At 33.3% G+C, this 11,129-nt stretch overlaps 1 protein-coding gene across 4 annotated transcripts; it reads right to left on the bottom strand.

Moving 5' to 3' along the window:
• Positions 1-983: 983 nt before the first annotated feature.
• Smp_040720.1 (hypothetical protein) lies at positions 984-10,277 on the bottom strand (the record flags this gene model as incomplete). Of its 4 annotated transcripts, XM_018799602.1 has the most annotated exons (6): positions 984-1,413; positions 6,181-6,302; positions 8,546-8,693; positions 9,779-9,856; positions 9,890-9,961; positions 9,999-10,156. In XM_018799602.1, 6 exons carry the CDS (start codon positions 10,154-10,156, stop codon positions 984-986), a joined length of 1,008 nt encoding a protein of 335 aa, XP_018651374.1. The 4 variants fall into 4 exon arrangements, with proteins under 4 accessions (XP_018651374.1, XP_018651376.1, XP_018651375.1 ...); XM_018799604.1 differs by having other exon boundaries at positions 9,890-10,277; XM_018799601.1 differs by having other exon boundaries at positions 9,779-9,961; positions 9,999-10,277.
• Between the last annotated feature and the right edge of the window lie 852 nt (positions 10,278-11,129).

The following is an 11,129-nucleotide window of genomic DNA, read 5'->3' as shown; positions in this document are numbered from 1 at the left end:
TTTTTTTGCGTGTAATTTTCCAGTTGATTATCAAATGATATTTGAAATAAATAAATAAATAACACATAATAAGGTTGGATATATTAGACTATAGGGAAAGTTTATAATATGATGATGACTAAAAGTTTGTACAGTCACTTAAACTGTAACATATAACCGAATGTATGGATTAACTATCTTATAAGTATAGAATTCAAATACATAAAAACGAAATGTTAAAATTCATTAATCACTACATCATTATAAAATACATTTATAGAGTAAACAATATAGTCATGGTAACTGGATCTATCTAGAAAGAAATAAAAAAAAGTTTTTTTTTTACAGTTTACCTCTTTTTTTAAAGAATAAAATTTAATACATAAGAAGTACAATAAGAAGACAAAATTATTCTAAAAAAATGTTGCTCTATCGAAATTTATAAAAAGGGACTTTATTGCTTCCAATATATGAAGTATGAAGAATTCATGATTATCGAGAAATGGATTCACAAAATATTCATCTTACAATAAAAATCGAAATTATAGAGGGAAATGAATTAATGTAAATAAAGGAAGGAGATGATGATGAAATAAGAAATCCACGAGACTATACCATTTTTTCCACTAACTTAACAGGTTAAAATAATGAAAAATCTATACATGATTTGATACCAGATGAGACATGTACGGAATTATACAGAGTCGGCTTAATATATATATAGATATTCTTCTGTCAAATTGTTGATGATAACTATCCGTTCAAATGAAGCCATATAAAAATACATTAGGGTTGATGATCGTAATAATAATTCAAAGTACTGATTGCTTTTTTATGGATAAAGAAGACCGGTGAAAAACAGTAATGTAATAAGAAATTGAATTAGCTTTGTAGTTTGATTGTGTAAGAAATGATTTGAATAAACTTTTTCTGATCAATAATCATGTGAATATATATATATATATATATATATATATATATCATAAAGAAATCATGGTTATCTTTTAATGAGAAGTATTACTTTCATATTTTAATCCCTTTTGTTCATCAACTGTCATATGGCCATCTTCATAAATTTTCGAATTTGATTCATCTGGTGTTGGATAACATGAAAATACACTAGCAGCTATGTTGTTATAAACATCATCGTTTATTATACGTTCATCAATTATTTCTTTATCATTATTCTTATCAATGTGATTTTCATTTTTAGTTATAGTAATCATGCCTTGCTCTGGTTCTATTCGTAAATTACGTGTATATTCAATAGGGAAAAAGTCTAAATAAAAACATGCACCATTCCATATTAACGTTAATGTTTGGATAATTAACATAGATGCATGGAATAGATAATTGCACCATGCAACGACAGCAACTAATAAGAGAACTGTAGACAGTAAGATACTGCAGGCTATCCAACTAATCAAATGCCATCTAGTGTATAAATGAATAAAAATGAAATAGAGATATTAATAAGGAACAGAAATGAGTATTCAGTTGGAAATTAAATTATTATGTGATAAGTAAAAATAAACTCAATATTCATTTCCTTATTTGTATTAGGTACCTACGTTTCATGCCATTCAGTATTCATTGGCGAAGCATACCTGAGATCTTGATGGATATATCGCCTTCTGTGGGATTCGAACCCACATCACCCAGCTTCATGTTACGGGAGGCGTTACACCATTGAGCTATTCGGATAGAGACTGATCACCTCCTATAAGACTGAGGAGTTACGAGCAATTGATTGTTCACTGAGTAGTGACCAAAATTGTTTGTGTAGTCCTAAGTACACAAAGCGCACACAGAAATTAGTAAAAGTATTCAAAGTAAAATTCAACAAATTAAGTATCTTGAATTGACTTTTTGAGAAGCTCACGAATCATCAGGTTACAAGTTTGAACTCGATTTACTTCTGAAAGCCGGATAGTGTTACTAACTAAGTAACATAAATAAATAGCCTGAATAACGATTTCTCGCAGTTTGCCTCATATACTTCTTTTAAATAGATGTAACTTAATTTTCATTTTATAACCTACATTAGTTGGTGTTATGTAATTGTCTGACTAGCTTGATATACTATTTCTGTATCACTGGAAATTAAATAACAGTGTAAAGCACAGCTACTTATACATAGCTCAATTTTAAAATATGCTACTAGAACACCGAGAATAAAATAACTGAGATAACAATCTGTATATTAGATTCAAATTAGATTTAATTCATATGGAAAACAATAGTTTTAACTTAAACAAGTAAGTATAACACAAGGTCATTGAAACTGATGAAAGTCATTCACTGTTACGGATTTTCATTCAATTGAAATACAAAGTCGCTTTATATAAGTTTATAAAGGTTAATCGTTCTAGAATCCAATATTCTCTTAATATCCTAAAGCCTAATCTTAATGATTATAAATCAATGAAAGTTTAGAAGAAATATATTATTGGTGAGAGAAAGTGGAGTCCTTAATAAATATATTGTTTTGTATCGAACGCAAGTCAGTCAGTCACAACGTAGAACTTCGTACGTACGTACATCAGTTCGAGTCGCCATACCATATTAGCACAGAGATGCAGTTGTCGATTCAAATCCCATAGTGGTAGAAGTAGTAAGAGTATGAGAGCGAACGCAAATGAAGGTTCATAATAATTTATTCAACGAAGATCAAGTGATTAGTCTCAAACAATAGTCAACATACATAATATTCGTTCATGGTTATATGTTAAAAATTTAGTTCGGAGAATCTTTATTAAACTGACAAAAATTATTTAATCGGAGATTTACTAAGTACAAGATACAGAACCTCATATTTTAGTTGACAATCAACATTAAAAACAAAAAATTATAATCTTAACTGGTAATTTTTGATTCTTACAGATGTTTTACTACCCTGCTACTGCGTATTGGAATAGATAAAGACTAAAAGTTCTGATATGGCATTACAGTTAACAATTGCATCCTATTTAAAGCTTAAGATAACTGAATAATTAATTGACTCACGCTTTCAACTATGAAAATACTGAAATCCCCACAAAACCCCTTCTCTGATAAGAATAATTAATTTAATTTTTTCGAAGTCATAATTAATGTTTATGAAACTAGTAGATTGAAAATAAAACACATTTTCAAGTTTAGTCATATACATGTTTACTTGAAACACATACCTGTTACAACTGTAGGATAGAAGGAATATTATTCGGCGAAAGCCCCTTAGATCATTTTTTTACGTTTATCATAAATAATCTTTTGGTTAACTGTAAAGAAAATAATGACACTGAAACATTTTAGTAATTCTGTTTGTACTGTATTACAACTACGATGTTCTCATCTTAAACCTACCCTGGTAATATTAGCTTAATATCCAGAGTGATCAGGTTTCAAATTGTCTTCATATTATTATTATTATTATTATTATTATCATTCTTGTCTCCTCCTATCCCCCATTTTCAGTCTAGTTGACCTTTTATTTTTATATATAAATGTTCTTAACAAGTATATGTGTGATCAGATTGTTCGAAATGTATTGCGCTAATATATCACATAGTTCTGATAATCTTCGTCTTCTCATTACGCTATCGAAATTTACAATAAACTACCTATAGACTAGGAAAAACTCTCTATTTAAAGAAATCGACCCTCTGATGATCCAAGCAATGTAATTTATAAACCATGGCAAATATTAATAACATTATTATGAATATAAAAGGAAGAAAAATAAGTAGTAATAATAATGACAACAATACTAATAATAAGCAAAGATGGATAGTGGCTAGCAGGAAATCCAGGACGCGTGTTTCGTCCTATTTGGGACTTGTCAGCTGGATGTACCTGTATCTCAAAGTTGATGTTCGCCAGCACCTTTTTCTACAAACGCCATCGCGTTATTCACTTGGCCACTGAGTCCTGAAAGCCACTTGCTTGAAGCGAAAGAGACTGGGTTCGTGTCCCAGAGTGAACATCAACTCTGAGATGCAGGTACATCCAGCTGACGAGTCCCAAATAAAACAAAACGCGCGTCCTGGATTTCACTGCTAGCCACTATCCATCTTTGATTACCATGCTTGTGGATTAAGGCTATATCGAGGCAATACACACAGTATGCACATATGCCAATTAGAGACTGACCAGTTGCAGTCCTAACACATCAATGGAAAGATTCAAACAAACAATACTAAATGAATTTAATACTAATAATAGTAATAACAGAGATTAAAAATAGATGGAATGATGTGAAGATAATATTGAGTAAAAATTGTAGTCTTTTTTCTACCCTTTAAATTTATCAAACTGTTTATATTGGATGACAACTGAATAATAAAAAAAGAATAACTATGATCAGACTTTTAGGAAATTTCACATGTTAAATGATAATACAATAAACTAGTCATTAACATTAACCTTATTCAATTGACCCTATTGTTAACAGAATTTAATAAATTTTTATATAATCCCTTATTTGACTTTATTAATTCATTATAATTTAGTAAGGTTTGTTTTGTTATTGATATACATTACAATAAAAATAATATTGATTACATTTATTGTTATTTATTTATTTATTGTTTCTATGATCTTTAATAATGTTGATTTAGTCAGTTTGAACATAATTCATTAAGAACATTGTACATTAGAATTAATATTATTGAATGTCTGTTAAATATTTGTTACAAATGATGATACGTTCACATGTTACAATAAGATTTGGTTTAGTAAATTTTCTTGTGCTCTAAAATTCTATACATTTTCATTTATTTATTTAAACATATAAATATCGGTACAAGGAAGCATCAGATATATATGCACCACAAAAATCTCATTTGATTTGTGTGAGGGCTGTGATACTGTCCAGGTGCCCAAAATGAAGCAAGTGGTTTTCCTAGGGGGCCACATCCGAAGCCTTTGACCTAAAGGTCTGATTCACAAGGCAATAGAGCATCGTAAGGAGATGCAGTCCCATAGTAGCCGGTGACCAACGATCGATTCATACGCCATTTGTTCCTTCACGATACTGGAGCCCATGTGCACCATTGGTTTGGAATCAGGTTTTTTCCAACTCCCCTAGGTGGACTCGCCGTGTCCACCAACCCGGGTAAAGCGCCGGACATTCGCTTTTTGTCCTCTCAATTTCGTAAACAACACCCCCGCCACGAGAAGGCAGTGAGTAGAATTTCCCTGGCAGAGGCTATATACACGTGGCCATGTGAGAGCATTTGGAGAGGGAGAGAGAACTCTCTCCACTCTCGGCAGTACCAAGGCATTTGATATATGTTGATAATGATTCAATAATCTAAAATCAGATGATTACTTACGAAGGTTGTACAACAAATAAATAAACTGTTAGTCTTGATATTGGAGATTGTTGGACATTATTAAATGGACTAAGGGGTGAAACACAATCACTAATGCCATTTTTTTTGCTTCTAAAATAAAAGATACATCTAAATATCAATAACAACGCTACCATGAACAGGCCATTAATCAACTCTCCAAATCACAATACATACAAGAAGGGCGTTGAGCTATAAACTCAGTGTTAAAGTTATTAAATGACAAATAGTTGTGTATCCAGCGTTATATAACAGATAGTGACCATAATTTGCTGTAGTAATCAGGAAATAATAATATCTAGACACAAAGGAGCAACTTGACTAGTAGTTATATCTCAAAACTATAAACAGACAATTATACATCAACTATCTTAGTTACTATGATTGCATAAAATTAGTAAACATCAATCAAACGACTGTCTTCTAGCACAAGTTAACTTGCCAAAGAGTGAAGCGGTGAATCAGTGGTTGAGGCATTTGGCTCCAAGCCACTAATCCAACGGTTCGAACCCACTCCATATATTTCGGTCTATGCGACCGGTTAGTACCACCAGATCTCATGCTTAAATTTTACCTCCAAGATAAGTGCATGAATTTGTACTTGGTAAATGAGTTAGATAAACTGATCGAAATTAGGAAATTATGCAACCATAAATACACGTACATAATGTCCGAAAACTGATTGCTGAAGAGAAAGCACAACTAAATAAACATTTCGTCTTACATTGCATGGTTTGGTAGTGACAAATAAGAGTTGTTGATAGTTTGTAATAAGAAATACTTTCCAATTGTACTGTACCAAAAATCGTATACATCATATACCATTGGAATACTTATAGCAACACATTCACATGATATATATACTTACCGATCATCAATATATTTCCAAAGGAAACGCCATAGAATCTTCTTTTTATGTAAATATCGGAAACTATCTAAATATTCATCACTGGGTTTTACAATTCCATATGTTATAGTATAATATAACACCTAATAAAAAAGTAATAATGTCCGATTATGAAGTTATTTATAATTAATACATCAATACACCAACTAATACTTCGGTAAAGTATGAACGGAAATATGAACATATTGATGTCGTTATCTTTGAGTCATGCACATCACTATTTGACAAGCATTTTTAAGATTAACGCATAAGTAAATCGTTTGACTTAAAGATCCTCCTGTTCAAAAAAATGTCATAAAAGTTTGTAGTTGATTGACATCAGAACACAATTATTGAAACTACGCTAGACTATGAACAAAGTTGATTATCAAAGAACGATGAACAGAATACACAATAACAAAATTTAACCGTGCTGGATGTATCAATTAAAATAAAAGAATATTATTGTGTTTAGTTACTTAAATATATTTTTTCTGCTTAACTACATATGTTTATACTGTTAGATGATGGAGACAAATAATTTAAACGAAATCTAAACACCATTAACGCGACTACATTGTCCACTTAAAAAAACGTACGAAGTGAATATACATAAATATACATCAATAACAAAACAACCATATGAATGAAGACGTAAATAGTTTATTTTATAATGCAGAAATGTTTGGAGTTTCCGCAACAAAAGAACATAACAAGTTTCCATCAATTCAGCTATATCACGAATACGTAATGCATAAACTATTTTAAACTAACGTTCGCCACGACTTAGTTTTTTTAAAAAGGTGGTAAAACGCCCAAATATATTAACGACTGAGTCCAATTCCTAACCCTAAACTTGAGCATCTAGTTCTGTTTTCATCATTGAAATCAACCAACCACGCTCAACAAACAGTATTCTGCTTCGATATATGCCTTGTAACCTAGGAGTGACCTGCTCCTAGCTGACTCACTTTCATAGGTCAGTTTTATCTAAAAGATGTGACATTTATGTGCGTACAAAATCAACCATTAGATAATAAGAAGTATATATATACGGACCATATGTTCTTGACTAAATGGTTGACGCATGTTTAACAAACACTATCAAAATGTTCTTTTATGAAGCATCTAATGTAATACATGTACTACCATCAAGTTTGTGTATTCCCATAAAACAATTAATCCTAAAATGCTTAAATTTCTAATGCACTACACCTTTTGTATACTTTCAGTTTTCTCTTAACCTTATTTTTTATGGCTTACTCCATTTAATGAGTAACTGACTATAACTGTCGTTACCACTTACTGCACCTGGATAATTTTTGACCCAAATATGTTACTACTACTACTACTTAGCCTTCATTTTCAATAACATGTAGCTCCATTCATACTTATCATTATTTGGTTAGAATATGTGAAATTACACCTTATATATTCAAATTTCCAAGAATATCAGATGTCCTACATTCACATTAATCCAGAATAGTTGTCGTAGAACGCTTTAAAGGGGTGCTGAACATGTTTGATGTTCAAAAATAATCATCATATACTCATCTTTTCGGAACTTATATTATACCATACTAAATTCATATATCCTTTAGTCAAATTTCATGCACTTTCCTTTATTTCAATCGCTTTAGAAGCCGTCAAATATCACCATTTCTCTCCCCAGGTATAATCTGTTAATTAATTACCCAATTTTTTAGGAACCCAGAAATACTGATAAATAAGGTTTACGGGACTAGGTCACCTTTGGGGATTAATCAAATTCACAGAGCTTAATTTCCATTTCTAATCATGAGTGGTGAATAAAATTATTAACAATTCAACTTAAATTGTGGTGGTAGTTTGATATTTATTTATTTATTTATTTAAACACATATATATTGGTACAAAAGGGCACCAGGTACATATGCGCCACACTATTTGTGTGTGTGGGCTGTGATACTGCTCGGGTGCCCAAACCGAAGCAGGTGGTTTTCTTAGGGGGCCACACCCCGAGCCTTTGACCAAAAGGTCTGATCCACAAGGCAGTGGAGCATCGTGAGGAGATGCAGTCCCATGGTAGCCGTTGACCAATGACAGGTTCGTCCGCCATTCGTTCCATCAGGATACTGGAGCCCATGTGCACCATTGGTTTGGAATCAGGGTTTTCCAACTCCCCTAGGTGGACCCTCCGTGTCCACCAACCCGGTTAAAGCGCCGGTGGTAGTTTGATGGTCTAACCTCATTTTAATCAGCCAGTAAGCGCGATCAGAGACAGAAAGTGAGGATTATTTGGCAAATAGGAAAGGAATAAATGCGAATATTCAAAAAGGGAAGATAAAAATGTGTAATCATTAACTACCTCACGTATGAAATGGAATAAAGTAGGAGCTGAAACAAGCCAGAACCAGTCAATATCTTTATTCCAGGACAACAATTCTAGAGAAGCATGGGAATCATATAAGTTGGTATACCACCAAACTGATGTTTTCGAAGGATGCCACCGAATTCTATGAAAATAAAAGATTATTTAGAAAAATGAACACATCAAAACCTATGACATTAACAAATAGCTAACGGTTTCTAGTCTATCATAAGCTTAAATCACAAACTTAAGACGTGTGTAAGAATATCTATCAAAATGAGACCGACACCATTATTCCAAATATTCCTGGATCGTTTCCAAAGCATTTGGTGATTGTTTCATTCGGGTAGAGTTATGTCATCTACATTAGTAGATAAATGAATTATGATAGAGTATCCTTGCCAAGTCATAAGAAAAAAATCTCAAACCATTAATTCATATTCTTGACAAAAGCGTTTAAGCATAAGGAAAGTCAGTAGCCCTAATAAACACTGCTTGTTGAGATCAACTTGGAAGATAGTTCACTGACAGTTCTGACCCAACCAGTAGTACACGTAAAGTTGACCTTCAGTAGACTGTGATTCCCATGATATGCCATATGACGCCGTCAGATCAAGAAATATTACTGCAGTAGAGCCAGTATGTTTGTAGAAATTACAGGACATATTAAAAGGTTACAGTCAGGTTCCTATATTCAGGACCAGGTCTGAAACCTGCTGGCTGCTCTTGGGTTTGCTATTTCCAAGACCAAGTTACGCGCTTCATGATTGTCGGTTAACACCGCATATATCACATCGACTGATTGATGCACTGTGGTTACAAGACGATTTTCATTTTTCCTTGTAAAATTAGATCATTTGTAAATAAGATCAGTTAGATGGGATCAATACTGCCTTTCGAACTCCGAAAATTTCAAACAAATGCAACTCCTGACCCCAGACAGTTATCTTTAAAGACTTCTCAGAATAGGTGTTCGCAGAACATTTCAGTTTAGTTAAATTTCAACTGGATTCATGTAGGACAAGTAGTTGTGAATAGTGTCGATTCCAGTCCCCAAGAAATTATAAAAACACAGTATGGGGTAAAATTCTGTGGAACGCAAATTTATCGTATCAACTGAAAACACACTAACAAACAGGAACTTGCAGGAATGAGAAGAGAGCAGGCAAGATGTGTATAAGACAGGAGGTAAGTCTTTGGATATCGTGCAGAGCAAGGGTGTTACGGAACAAAAACGCCCCACCGAAGGCTAGCGAATTGGCAAGACCGAAGTGGAACAACTGCATGGCGTGTGAATGCGGCAATAACCTGTGAAATACAAATTTTAGTACGGATACTAACCAGATAAAGATCAACGACGCAAAGTTGGTAAAGTAGCATGGGTCCAACATGAACAATAAGTATTTATTCTTCCTAAATTTGTCACCCACAATATTCAAAAGAAAGGTACCAGTAGTTGTAAACCCTCAGGAAGTATAGCAGGATGAAAACAAAAGAAAAGCTGTATAACACAAGCGCCGGTCTGATGATGGCGAAACACATTGTAGTAAGAAGAAAAGCCATTGCTCCAACAAAGCACAGCTTCTCACAAAGTTTCATCTGGAACATAAATTAAGATGACGAAAGGGTTTTGGAGTTCCAAAGTAGGTTTTACTACAATATGTAGTCAACACACAGTTATGTACATCGTCAACTCGACCCCTTGCTATGCAACCAAACACTGCGCCCCAGACATTTGCGCGATAATGACCTAAAGGTGCATAAAACTGGTGTAATAGAAGTGCAGTTATTTTCAGTCAGATGATAGGAAATGGTTTTAAAAAAGCAGTAAAGGGCATTCACCATCTAAGTTTAATCAAAAATAACTTTGGAAATATTTTTAAAAGACAAATGTAGTAGGATGACATGTCAGTTTCGTTCTGTGAAGTTTAGAAAAAAAGATATCTTCTATATGACCTCAGAAGTGAAATGTTGCACATCGAACCGGATAGATTATACAAGGGTTCTTTATTTGCATCCATCTCCGAAGAGTTGTTTATTTATCTTCTGGCTAGAGAACTCCAATCCATTTTCAATCAATAATGCCTTGAGACTGGCGCGCCATCTTTTTCGTTGTGGCTAAAGCGTTGTGGAGTACGAGATTCTTAAAATCAACAAAGTTCTTGGGTGCTTGAATTCGAATACATGTGTTGGGAGGTACGAACCCAAACCAGAAACGTTCTTCTCCCTTCCTCTCCTCTTAATGCCGTACTTTAGTTACCTATTTCATTTGTCATTCCATGGCTGACAAAGTTTATTGAAACATGAGACCTCTCTTCAGATCATCGTGCAACCTTGCTCCAAAGCTGTATATATAAGTTTTCAGTGTACATTCAAGATCTCACTATAACCTTTAGTATTTCGTGTGAATGAGGAAAACTTTGAGATGGTGGAGAAGATTTGTAGCTCAGGTGGGTGATTTTGATGTAGTGAAGATACGACCGGTATTGTAGTTTTGCAACTATAAACCAGTAACACCTATATTCGAAGCGTTCCCCAACCAGTTGAAATCAGAAGTCAGATGTGAAGAGATCGGAAAGAT

Source organism: Schistosoma mansoni, chromosome 3, assembly GCF_000237925.1.
Source record: "Schistosoma mansoni strain Puerto Rico chromosome 3, complete genome".
NCBI classification, from domain to species: domain Eukaryota; kingdom Metazoa; phylum Platyhelminthes; class Trematoda; order Strigeidida; family Schistosomatidae; genus Schistosoma; species Schistosoma mansoni.
This window is presented reverse-complemented; position numbering and strand designations above follow the sequence as displayed.